The sequence below is a fragment of the Musca autumnalis genome, unplaced genomic scaffold, assembly GCF_047663935.1.
Source record: "Musca autumnalis isolate F117 unplaced genomic scaffold, ASM4766393v1 scaffold_2, whole genome shotgun sequence".
NCBI classification, from domain to species: domain Eukaryota; kingdom Metazoa; phylum Arthropoda; class Insecta; order Diptera; family Muscidae; genus Musca; species Musca autumnalis.
This window is the reverse complement of record NW_027411755.1, coordinates 127,226,455-127,240,300: the sequence shown is the minus strand read 5'-3', so window position 1 is coordinate 127,240,300 and position 13,846 is coordinate 127,226,455. Positions and strand designations below refer to the sequence as shown.

General features: G+C 33.7%; 1 protein-coding gene across 1 annotated transcript; it reads left to right on the top strand.

Annotated features, from left to right (window-relative positions):
* The first annotated feature begins 7,032 nt into the window (after positions 1-7,032).
* Positions 7,033-12,636, top strand: LOC141394607 (phospholipase A1). Its single transcript, XM_073969291.1, has 3 exons — positions 7,033-7,321; positions 7,435-7,726; positions 11,674-12,636. Exons 1-3 carry the CDS (start codon positions 7,240-7,242, stop codon positions 12,545-12,547), a joined length of 1,248 nt encoding a protein of 415 aa, XP_073825392.1. The 5' UTR covers positions 7,033-7,239; the 3' UTR covers positions 12,548-12,636.
* The last annotated feature ends 1,210 nt before the right edge of the window (positions 12,637-13,846 follow it).

Genomic DNA, 13,846 nt, shown 5'->3' with positions numbered 1-13,846 from the left:
TTGGCAGAAAGCTTTAGCTAACCTTTCTAAAGTCTGTGTTTAGACACACAAATTTCTCGGTAAAGTAAATTGAGTTTTTTGGGAGAGAGCGGAGAGGAAAGATCTCCTCAATAGTCTTTCCTACCCCCTATTGCCTAAAAACTGAATTTACTTTCCCGAGAAATTTGTGTGTCTAAACACGGACTAAGGGGTGCTTACACTATCTATGAATGTCATATGAGATGTCAAATTTGCTACCTGTGAATGTTGTACACATATGGTCTGTTCCTTTACTTTTGAAAATGGTAAGACCGGCAAAAGTAGTAAAATTTGTAAACTGCTTCCATATGAATTATATGGTGTCTGAAGTAAAGGAACGCTTTTCGAGCAAAAAGTGGCAAAACTTGAAGATTCTTGCGGGTAAAGGAACAGAGCTATAGTGTGACCACTATGAAAAGCTGTGTTCCTTTACTTACCTGAGGTTACCATTTTTACCATTTGTTACCATTTTTAACCTGCAAAGCGTTCCTTAACCCCGAAAAGTGGCAAAACTGGAAGCAATTTTTAAGAGAGTGAGAGAGGAGAGAGAGCGAAAATGGCTTTCTCTTCTACCACAGGCTACCAGCAAAATTTCTGCAGGTAAAAAATGGCAGAACTGATTTTTCGACTTTTGTTTGACGATTATTTCACAATGAAGAAGAAAATGGACGAAAAACAGAAGAAAAAGTCGAACGCTGACAAAACTAAATTAAAAACTGTGAAATAAAAGACGAAAATTGATTTTTTTATGTTTGTTTTTGACATTGCTGCCAGATCTAACATTTTTCTGTTCCTATACTTTTCTGGTAAAAATGTTCATGAGAGAGAAATTTTGAGCAATTTTGACACTTTCTTCTTTTACCACTCTTACCATTAAAAAAGTAAAGGAACAAAGCTAAAATTTTGATCTATCAAAATGATGTGGCAACTCATATGTACATTTTTCATTTATAGCCCGTTTCCACGGTACGTCGTTCGTTCTCTAAGAGGTAGTTTACACTATCTATCAATATCATATGACACGAAATAAAAACATTCTATATCTACCCACGCAGGCAATGTGAAGACGTAATCTTAATATATTTTTGATGGTGTGGACAGACAAAGTAAATGGCGATAGTAAAATCCCCAATATTGCAAATATTAGCGACTATATAACGATTGAAAATTTCATGTCATATGACATTTACACATAGTGTAAACTACCCCTAATCGATGTTCGACCCATAACTTCGAATAAATTACTTATTTCCCCACACAAAATTCTATGAACGAACGACGATTTTTTTACTTTGTTCGATTAGAAATATTCTCTGAACGACGAATAATTATGTCCCATCTCTAACAAATGAGTGAATTTATCGAAAAAAATAATTATGACATGTCTAAATTTAAAATTGAAAAATTTGTTGAAAATACAAAACATTTTAGAAAAAAATGAATGAAAATTAATGAACTAAACATTTTATATAGATGCAGAAGGAAGATGGTTGTGTTTCCTTTTTAATTCAACACACATTTCTTGCCCATTAGTTCAAAATCGCGTAAAAAATCAAAAACAAAAAGGAAACTAATAACTGAAAGTTGTACACACAAATATTGTTTTGACATGTCTCTCTCTCTCTCTCTCTCTCTCTCTTTAACTTTGAAAATAGAAACATATAATTGAAAATACAAAATTATTCAGAATTTATGGAAACAATGGATGAAATGTGTGTAGTTAAATATAGAAGATACATTTGAAGGAAAGTCTATTACTTTTCCTTGTGGTGTGTCCCTGTCCTTTAATTAACGTTTTAAAAATGATTGGCAGCGCGGTGATTCGGAGTTAGCTGACAGGACGTCAGCTGATCTCTTTATGTCCGGCTAAAATGAAAAAAATGGGTGCTCAGCCTTTTTGAATTTGACCACCAACGAGGCTGGGAAGAAAAGCCTGTACCACCCTCACCTAAGAAAAATGGAAAGATCTTGGAAAGTTTTAAATGATATTTATTAAAACCACAAGTTCGGTTTATTTTCTTGAAACAAAGTTGTGTTGTTTATATTTTTGAACAATTATTAAATAATATTAATTTGTGGTCACAACGTGGGAGCGACGTAATTGCACCTCAAATCCGTGAGGTGCCCTGGTATGATCCGCGTGACTCTACGGACGGACGGACGTACTAAATACTACCATTTTACCTCATAACTAAAAAAAAGACAAGAAACATACGTGCTTTCAATTTTGTTTGTTTTACTTGAATTTTGCTGGTATATGCTCTGTTCCTTTACTTTTGAAAATGGTAAAACCGGCAAAAGTAGCAAAAGTTGTAAACTGCTCACATATGAATTGTATGGTGTCAGAAGTAAAGGAACGCTTTTCGAGTAAAAAGTGGCAAAACTTGAAGATTCTTGCACGTAAAGGAACAGAGCTATACATAATCACCTGGGTTATTGTCCGGGTAGAGCTTAAGGAGTTGCGCGCAGGTCCATAGGTTGAGCTAATTGATCGTCCTGGGTAATCCCTAGAATAAAAGAGAAAATTCATTGAAGTTGAAGTCTCGTTTTCGTCTGTTTACCATACTACAACTATTTACCGATACTGACTTCATACTTATACGTACGGACGGACATGCCGTCAAGCTGTGTTTGAAATCGCCGTTGCCCTTGGATGACCTCTACCAAAATACTTAATTGAGAAACAACATACTTTAACATGGAGCGCTAAAGCAGAACAAGGGTAAGAAAACGTAAACGTAGAGCAGGTGGGGGAAGTTCGGGGAATTCCAAGAAGTTAGGAGGATAGGAATACCATGGTCGGGTGGGAGTCCTCTGGCACCCTAAACATTTCGGTGGTGCCCACTAAAGCGACATTAGAGATACCTTTGATTGGGTTTTTTTGTAAGTCATTGCCTTTTTGACAGCTTGTCTTTTTTTTTGTTTATCCATCTGACAATAGTTTTCTTAGTTTTTTGTCCTCTCTGCTGGAAGCTAGTTCGATGGCAAGAACTGCGGCCCCATAGGCTGAGCTAATGCCGAGCAACATAACATCATGCCAGATTCGTCAGAGAACTAGCTCCCTCTCCTAGCAGCAGAGTGTACGGGAATAGGACATCCTATTCATTTAATGCATATTTTATGTGTTTTCGGTTAAAATTTTCGTGAAAACAAGGAAACAAAAATGAAGGAAATTTTGTTAATGTTCAGTTAATTACGAATGGTGTCGTGGAAACGGGTTAATTCGTGTACGTCGTTCGACAGGCGAACAACGTAATTGAAACAGGTCGCATTTATTGTCCGATTCGCATGAAAATTGGGGAAGATAGTTTTTTGGCCAAAGGACGAACGCTATTTATTTTGGTAAAAGTCTTTTCAGATTTGGATATAGCCCCCATATATATATTCGCCCGATTTAAGGCATTTGGTGCACGAAACACGCTATATATGTCCGATTTCAATGAAATTTGGAATGTGTGACGGAATTTAGTCTAGAAATAAGTGTGCCAAATTATATAGGAATCGGTTCAGATTTGGATATAGCCCCCGTATATATTTTCGCCCGATTTAAGGAATTTTGTGCACGAAACACGCTATATATGTCCGATTTCAATTAAATTTGGTTTGTGCGAAGGTATTTAGTCTAGAAATAAGTGTGCCAAATTATATAGAAATCGGTTCAGATTTGGCAATAGCTCCTATATATATTCTCGGCCGATTTTAGGTATTTGATGCACGAAACGCGCTATATATGTACGATTTCAATAAAATTTGGAATGTTTGTCGGGATTTGGCCTAGAAATAAGTGTGCCAAATTATATCGAAATTGGTTCAGATTTGGATTTAGGTCCCATATATATTTTACATATTCACAGTGGTGTAGGGTATTATATAGTCGGTTTTTGTTACTGGTTTTTGTTTGTAAACGTTAGTGTCAACGTACATGTAAACAAAATAAGGAAATGTCTATAAATTATTGGAATTTAAAAAACTAAAAATCTTTCACATATGATTGAATATTTTGAAAAACATGAATGAAAACTCGTTAGATTTTCAATTTGAATGTTTCCATATCATTCCATTAAATACATAATTTCTCGCAGAAAGTAGAATTCGTGCAAAAATGTTTTGGTCGCTGGTTATTCATTAAAAAAATAGAAGCTGTTTCAATCGTTTGCTTTTGAAAACAAAGAAGCACATGTTTATTAGGGCTTTTTTCTTTTCAAGTTTAACAAAATACCACACATATTAACAAATATTGTATCGCATCTATAAGTCGATGGTCAGACTAGCAAGGTTTCATGAAACCAATTTCGTTAAAGTTTCTTTTCAAATTTCGTTAATGTCCACACACGTTAACGTGAAATTTAAGATCTTTGCGTGTCCTCTTTATTTTACCATTCGCGTTTGTTGTGTTTCTCATACCAATAAAAACAAAAAAAGACATAAATAAACCAAAAAACAACACAAAATAATTAACATTATTAATTAAATTAATATTAATAGTTAAATTTTCACTATTTCATTTATTAAATGTTTTTATTAAATATATTTATGTTTGTTTTGTTGTTAACGTTTGCTTGAGAAAATAAAAATGAAAGAAAATTGAAGAAAAAATCTTGCAACGAAGAACAAGAAGAGGCAACACAACAAACACAGAAAACCATGTACATGGGTTTCACTACTTCATACCCCTCGCCTATAAACTTGACGTCGCCATGTTGAAACCGTGCTAGTCTGACCATCGACTAAGCGGTGTTTTAGTATGCGGCATGTCGTTCGCCTCTATTTAAAAGAATAAAGAAATACAAGTTCGCATTTTAATTAGGTAGAACATCCCCTTTATTCTTTTACATGGAATTGAGTTTTAAGCAAGCAACTTTTTTCATTGTATGTAAACTTAAAGACAACCAAGTTCGAATTGGTCTCGGCCGTTCTTTATTCTTTTACCATAAATGACAAGCCAAGAAATCGAAACAAGCAAGAAATATCCATTGGGTGCCTTTCTTGCTTAAGTTATTTCTGGTAAAAGACTAAAAGGCGAAGGTCAATCTAGTTCGAACTTTGCTCGACCGTTTCTTATTCGCTTACCAGAACTGACTTAAGGCCTGCGTACATAAGCTGCTCTGCCTGATTACCTTGCTTTGCTGCTTCAATAAAAAATAAAAGAACAAAGAAGGCCGACCTAATTTCCAACTGATGGCAACCCAGTTCGAAATTTTGTCTTTATTCTATTATTTTTATTACGTCAGAAATGAAGCAGGTAAGCAAGGCAATCAGGCAAGGCAGCTTATGTACGCAGGCCTTTAAGGCCTCGGTACATAAGCAGCCACGTCTGCTTGCCTTGCTTTCCTGCTTCATTTCTGACATATTCTTTTATCAGAAGCAATCAAGGCAAGGCAGCTTATGTACCTAGGCCTTTAAGTTAGAAACACAATGACTTTTGTTGCTTGCTTCACGCTCAATTTCAAATAAATGAATAAAGGCCAGGTACTACCTAATTCAAATGCGATTTTGCATTTCTTAATTCCTTGACACAAATTCAGGCTTGGATAAGCATGAATTTTTCAATGTGTTCAACAGACGGACGGACATGGTTATTTACTTTATAGGATCTCCGACGAATATTTCGATGTGTTACAAACGGAATGACGAACTTAAGTATACCCTCCAGTATGGTATAAAATATCTACGATTTTGCAACATTCTCAGATTTCATAGATATACGCCTTTGTTGTATTTTTTACTGAATAAAATTTTTTTGTTCATAAAAATTAATAAAAAGTACCTTTTTAAATAAATAAAAGTACCTTGGGTTCGAGTCCTTAGCTTTCCTTTTTCACTTGCAAAAAACATTTCGATCAAGCTTAACTCTAAACGAGAAAATTTATAAAAATTATTAAAAATGATCTTCGCCCCAACAAGCAAAATTTCAAAAAATAAAAAAACATATAAAAAAAATTTTGCCACGGCGTGTTAGCGTTCAAAGTAAACTCATAACTTCATAGGCAGCGCAAAAAAGCGTTTGTCATGAAGAAAAATGGAATTCAACGGCCGAATATCCGCCCTTGGCTTTCCTGAATTTCTCATTGTGTTCTCACCTTAAAAGCTTTTCATTGCTAGCGGGTGGTGGATTTCATTTACGAGTAAACATCCACAACTTACGCCTCGTCGTTTACTTGGGGATATAAAGATGTCAATTGGGTCCCTTTACATTACTTAAGGGCGATTTTGTATTAGGACGGCTTAGAACTAGTTCTGGGCTATATTCTTGTTCTATGAAAATTTGAAATGAAAAATAGTTCCTTTATAATTTTTTTCATTTGACAGTTATTTCCTTTATAAAAGTTTTCATTTCCCATTTTCATAGAAACATAATTGAGCCCCTGGACTAATTTAATTGCGACAATTGGAATTTTCATTGCTGGCGGGAAACGTGATTTTAAAGATCTTTCATTCATTAAAGTAGGGCTGCTCAAAGGGCGCACTTCTGCTGTCGGTGTGTGTCAATTTGCTCACTCACACAATTGAAAAAGAGAGCTTTTGTTTTTGAAATGAAAATTTTCAATACACACATTTTTTCCATTACATAAGACAACCCAAGAAACCAACATTACTCGAACAAAACATCATATTTGAATTATAAATTGTTGTGTAGCCACTGGAGAATAAACGAAACTTGATTCTCTTGATAATAATGAATGTGTATGCTAATTATTAGCTTATCCGTGTAATAGTAGAATGTATTTATACGAATTGTTTTTCGTAAATTTTATAAAATCAGACTGAATGGTATGTTGGGAAACTATCAAAATGTTTGTGTTTCAAAACCAACACAATAACAAAATATGTTTGTAGTTGTATGAGCAGCACTACATTAAAGAGAAGAGACGTAAGCGACAATGCCATGTAATTCATCAACATGTGTGGAATTCATAATCTCTTCGCCATTGTGAACAAACGATCTTCTTAAACGCACTGTACTTGCACACATCACAAACTTGGCGATGCTGATCAGAAAATCAAAATAAACAATGGCAGTCAGTCGGTTATTAACTCACCAACCATTGAGACCATTGAGCAGGTCAGCGTTGTAGCATTTTGTGTATTTGTTTCATGCAGCTGACGCTAAATTGGTCATTTTTTTATTTTTAACATTGCTATTATAAATTTTTGGTACTGAATTCTTAATCGAAGTGAAATTATCGGTTAGGTAAATTTAAACAACAACAACATATTAAAATGCATACACTTCCGGAGGCGCGGCCAAGTTTAATTAAAATTACATTCATTTTAATTCTGTTGAATATATTTTTAACAAATGGTAAATTAAAGAGTGGAAATAGAATGAAATCTAATGATAACCAAATTATTATTTGTCCAGGGATTTCTTTGTTTTCATGCCGGTTTTGTTTGTGTTTGTTTTTTTTTACCTAGTATTGAAACCAGTAGTGTGTGCTCCAACTGAATCTAAAGAGTTGAATGACACGAATGATGACGTTTGCGTTCACACACTGAAAGCGCCAACTGGTGGATTCTTCAAACGTCATTTTGACAAGTCATTTTTGAAAAAATTCTTTAAACATTGGATACCGTTTGTTAGCAATGATCGTGTTAAAATGCAATTCTTCTTATATAAACGTGACTTTCCCGAATGCGGCCGTGAAATAATTACTGATGATGTTGATAGTGTTATGAGATCAGGTTTCAATGCTGATCATCCAACGCGGTAAGTTTCGTCACATGCAGATGTGTATACGTACGTACATTTATTGTTAATATAAATTTGTTAAAATACAAGAGTGCAAAAACTTGATATACTTTCTAACTATGTATATAAATACGCTTTCCGAAACAAACTAATTTATGATGAAAAACGATAATTAGATAATTGATTTTAATTAATTAAACGCCGAAACTATTGACCCTATAGTTGGCTGTTTCTTATGCGTAAAAAAAGCGATTCACGCAATTTTTCCAGCAAAATTTTGGTAGGAAGATAATTGGTCTGTTCCAGTACTACAAGAATCTCTGGCATTGCTTTATAATTTGACATTTGGAAAGCGAACAAAGCAAGCGACGAACTAATTGGGTTTCAGCCTTTAAGGTGAGAACACAATTAGAAATTCATGATTACCCAAGCCTCAATTTTTGTAAAAGAATAAAAAAGTCCAATTTACATATAACAGTTTTTCTAAAACATACGTCATTTAATTTGTCAATTCCATATATCTGTATTATATACATGTTTTAAGTGGAGGTATAAAGCTGACATAAGTCATTTCTGATACAAGAGTAAAGACCGGTCGCGCCAAATTCGGACTAGGTTGCCCCTAGCTTTTTAGTATTTTATCAGAAATATCTTAAGGAAAAAGATGTACCGGAACCTCACCGTATCGTAAGCGAAAAACATGCATTTGTTAACGTTGGGCGCTAAAAGTAAATCGCTGTTACAATTCAAGTTTGCTCTCAATAAAAAAGTCGAATTAAATGCTGTTTTTTCATTTAGATCAGTATCACATATCGTGTCACTTTTAACATTCATTTCCAACTATAATCTACGATGGTGCATAATTTGTTAATGATCCCAGTTCATTGATAACGAAATGTTTGAGGAAATACGCTATTTCCCGCATTGCACTGTTAATGCATTAATGTGAATCGTTTAGAGGCTTATGCATGAGGCATTTACAAATAACCTTTGCATTGAAATATTGTGATGGTGAAAGTGAAATGAATTTCAAGACTTATCAGTGCAGTAGGAAGTTGCAGTATGTTCAGGCATACACTCGTGGAAAACGCAAGAAATTAAATGCTGAGATCGTATATGTATACATATGCATGTGTATATACAATTTAGTGTGGGAAAGTATTTGCTGAGTTCCGCTACTGGGTTCAAATGGATATTTACTCATTGAAAATGACTATAAAAGAGCTAAATTTCACATATGTATTTATCTGTAAAAAAGATAAAAAGCTTGTACATGTCTCCAATTGTATTATGTCTTGTCGACGATGTAGGTTAATTCGTATAATTGTACATAAGCAACCTCGTCGCCTGGCTTTCTTGCAGTTTATGTAACCAGGCCTTAATGATCTAAGTAGATAAATAGCCTCGTCGCCTGGCTTTCTTGCCTTGCTTCATTTCTTACATAATAAAAATAAAAGTATAAAGAAGAAAGGGCAACTTAGTTCGAAATTTGCTAAGCCTTCTTTATTCTTTTATTTTTATTATGTCAGAAATAAAGCAAGGCTGCTTATGTACCCAGGCCTTTAAGGCTATATAAGCTGCCTCGCCTGGTTACTTTGCTTTCCTACTTCATTTCTGACATAATAGAAATAAAAAAATAAAGAAGCCCGAGCAAATTTCGGACTGGGTTGCCCTTTTATTTTTTCTTCTTTTATCAGAAGTAAGCAAGGTAAGCAGGCGAGGCAGCTTATGTACCCAGGCCTTTAGTTCCCCTAATAGCCATCGTAGAACAAATATACGGTAAAGTAAATACTACAACAAATACAACTCAACAACAACCACAAAGGAATTTGTTTTTGTTTGTAACGTTACTGTCACCGGTCCATGTAAACAAAAGAACGAAATGTCTATAAATTATTGGAATTTATAAAACTAATATATTTCACATTTGGTTGAATATTTTGGAAAACATGAATGAAAATTCGTTACATTTTCAATTTTTATGTTTCCACATCATTCCGCTAAATGCATAAATTCTCGCAGAAATTAGAATTCTTGCAGAAAAAATTGGGGTCGCTGGAAATTCATAGAAAAAGGAGAAGCTGTTTCAATGTTTTGTTTTAAAAATCAAAGAAGCACATGTTTATTAGGGCTTTATTTTTTTAAATTTTGACAAAATACCTCACATGATAACAAACGTTGTATCGCCTCCACAAGCGGGGATTTACTGCGCGGCTTATCGTTCGAATTTGGAGGAGGAGAAGAAGTCTTTCTGGGAAATGGTTTTTTTCGAATGATACATTTTTTCCTCAAAAAATATGTGTCCCTAATGTACATCGAAATAGAAATAAATGTATAAAATGTCATATGAAATTTGACACTAACGTTACAACCCAGTTCAGTCAGCTGTGTATTGCTGCTACCTTTTCTTATTCTACCATGAATCCAGGGGCTCAATTCTGTTTCTATGAAAATTTGAAATGAAAACTTTTATAAAGGAGAAAACTGTCAAATGAAAAAAATTATAAAGGAAATATTTTTTCATTTCAAATTTTCATAGAACAAGAATTCAGTCCCTGCCTTTGCTTACGTACCCAGGCCTTAAGTTCCCCTAATAGCATTACGAGAAAAACCTCAAACTCTGGCAGAAATTAAAAATCAACATAGCCAATCAAAAGCCAGTAAATATGTGACTATTTTGAGCTCGCAGAAATTTGTATTATAAAATGTGTTTAAAGAGAGCTTTCCTATGTCGTTGAGCACGGGACCTAACGTTTTTGTAAAAATTTGCAAAAATGGCCAAATTGTTTATTTTCACTGGTTTTAATGCATCTGTAGTGCGATTCTCTAACACATTTTTTGAGTTACTGACAAAAATCTTTAACACTAAAACGCAAAATTATGAATGAAAAATTCAAATAAATGTTGACAACACTCTTGCTATCGGTAGAACTTTACGACTACTTTTTATTCGTCGCTAACTTATCGAAAAATATCGATAATTACCGAAATTATAAGAATTTTAATTTTACCGATTTTTGGTCGGTAACTCAAAAAATGTGTTAGAGAATCGCATACTGTAGGCCTATTCTGTAACTTTTGTCGATGGAAAAGTTGTTAAAATTTCTTTTGTTTTTGTAACAACTACAAAACAAACAAATGAAATTGTTGTAAAATAAACAATGAGTAAAGTTGTTAAAAAGTTACAGAATAGGCCCCTGTAATGGGATTCTGTAACTAATTTTTTGAGTTACCGACAAAAATCGGTAACATTAAAATGCAAAATTATGAATGAAAAGTATCAATAAAAGTTGTCAGCACTGTTGGTATCGGTAGGAATTAGCAATAGCTTTATTTTAGTTGTTAATTTATCAAAAATTTTCGTTAATTACTGAAATTATAAGCATTTTAATTTTAACGATATTTGTCGGTAACTCGAAAAATGAGTTACAGAATTCGGATACTGATCTCTCTTTTGTTACATATCGCTCATTTACTCAAAGAGTGACATAACTCAAAAATGGGTTTTCTGAGTTAGCAATTTGTTTTTTTACTATTTCTGCTTTATCGTGTGTCAAATTTTCATGTCGATATCTGAGTTAGCAATTTCTGTTTTTTTTACTATTTCTGCTTTATCGGGTGTCAAATTTTCATGTCGATATCTCTAATACTATGTTTACATTTACGAAATCCACTCGATTTGATCTGTCAATTCCTTTGTGTATACGTCAAATGAAAACTCATCTGAAATCGATTGGATTTCTTTTGACGTTTGAGCAATGGAACTGACAGTTGAAATCGAGTGGATTTCGTAAATGTAAACATAGTATAAACTCAACGAGTAACAGGTTATTTACTAGGAGTTTGGCATAAATCTCGAAACTTGATTTTTGGAAATGTGTCGCTCTTTGAGTAAATGAGCGATATATATTATATTATTATCTTTAACTTCGTTTCTTTTAATCTTGATATTTTTCTTATTTCAGGATAATCGTTCATGGTTGGATGAGTCAAAGTAAAGGGTCATTTAATCGAGCTGTCAAAAATGCTTACATGGCACTGGCACGACCAACGATTCACTACAACATCAGTAGTGAAAACAACGATACAATTTTATCATTAAGTGATCTCCATGCCTATAATGTTACAGGCCAAGACATTACTGATGCAAACGAAACAGATTTTAATGTTATTGTTGTGGACTGGAGTGTAATCTCTTCGAATGTAAATTATTTTGGAGTAGTCGATTTAATTGAAGATTTGGGATTTTTGCTTGCCGAATTTATGAGATTTTTACATCTCAAAGGAAATTTATATTTTGGTGATGTTTATCTCATTGGTCATTCACTGGGTGCACAAATTTCAGGCAGTGCTGGTAAACAAATTCACCCGTTTCGTATTAATACCATATTTGCCTTAGATCCTGCTGGACCAAAATTCCGGAATATCGATGATAATAAACGTCTAGATCCCACAGATGCAGATTATGTCGAATCTATACAGACAAGTAGTAGTTTGGGTTTCGAAGATCCAGTTGGACATGCAACATTTTATCCCAATTTTGGCAAAGATCAAAAGAAATGCTATATCTATGGTTGCTCCCACTCTAGGGCATACAACTATTTTGCCGAATCCATTACAAGCGAAAAAGGTTTTTGGGGTACTTTATGTCAACGGCAATCCGACAATGAATGGATATTGTCGACATCAGGTGTAGAGTTTAAAATGGGTGGAGAACCGTCAACGCCCAAAAGGGGGACATTTTATGTAAAAACTAATGGCGAACCACCTTATGCCTTAGGTCGTCGAAAACAGATCGAAGTAAATACAAGTGTTTTAGATAATAATGTTGTAAATTAAATTATACTATAGAATGTTTTACGTGCTGACGATATACTTAAGTATGTATTAATTTATTTTAGAAAAAATATATATTCAGATTTTTATTTCATCTTTGTTTTTGCAATATGTCAGATTAGAATGATCGGAAGGAAAAAAGATCTGAAGGCCAAAACTCGATGGCTTTTTCTTGCTTGCTTCGCTTTCTTGGCTTGTTCTTTCTGGTAAAAGAATAAAGAACGACCGAGAAAAGTTTGAACTAGGCTGACCTTTGCCTTTTATTCATTTACCAAAACTAACTTAAGTCGAAGGTCACACGGGTGGTTTCGTGAAACAAATTGCGTTGAATTAACAACTTTAAATGAAGCTGTCACATAATTTGTGTTCCATTACTTACCTGTAGTGGGATTCTGTAACTCATTTTTGCTGTTACCGACAAAAATCGGTAAAATTAAATCGCAAAATTATGACTAAAAACATAAAGAAATGTTGGCATCACTGTTTGTGTCGGTAGAGGCTAGCGACTACTTTTTATTCAACGTTAACTTACCGAAAAATTTCGTTAATTATCGAAATTATAAGCATTTTAATTTTACCGACAATTATCGATAACAGCAAAAAATGTGTTACAGAATCCCACTACTGAGGTTACCATTTTTAACCTGCAAAGCTTTCCTTAACCCCAAAAAGTGGTAAAACTTGAAGCAATTTTTAAGAGAGCGAGAGAGAGCAAAAGTAACTGATCTTTTGACAATTATTTGACAATGAAGAAAAAATGATCAAAAGCAGAAGAAAAAGGTGAACGATAATAAAACAAAAAACTGTGAAATAAAAGAAAAATTTGATTTTTTATGTTTCTTTTTGACATTGCTACCATGGTATAAGTAAAGAGGTAGATTTAAATGGAAAAAATCTATGGAACCCTTGTTTTTTCCTGAATTCCTAAAACATCAAAATTAGTAAACACAAAAGCAACAAGTGGGTTTGTTTACAATACCAATGTTGAGCATTTTATAAAGAACACGAAAAATGAATGAAGGGCCAAGGTTTCTCCACATAATCGAGTTGTGGATATGATAAAATGTTTGTTTCAATGAAAAGGTGACAAATTTCTTCCATACAAAAGTTCTAAAAACTATTTTAAAAAACCATTGAATTCGATTGCTTTTAAAATTGTTTGGCATATTATTCAAACAGCACACACACATACAAAGATTGTGTATATTGTGTTGACGTTTTAGGAACAGTCGAAAGAAAAAAATTAAATTGAGAGGAAGCGTTAGCTTACCTTTCTTATTAAACAACTTTTACTATTAAAAA

Excerpts from the sequence above, each read along its gene's own strand:
- LOC141394607 (XM_073969291.1), top strand. The coding sequence starts at position 7,240 with ATGCATACACTTCCGGAGGCGCGGCCAAGTTTAATTAAAATTACATTC. Across the intron at positions 7,322-7,434 it reads GAATATATTTTTAACAAATG|TATTGAAACCAGTAGTGTGT; the intron begins GTAAATTAAAGA and ends TTTTTTACCTAG. Across the intron at positions 7,727-11,673 it reads AATGCTGATCATCCAACGCG|GATAATCGTTCATGGTTGGA; the intron begins GTAAGTTTCGTC and ends TTCTTATTTCAG.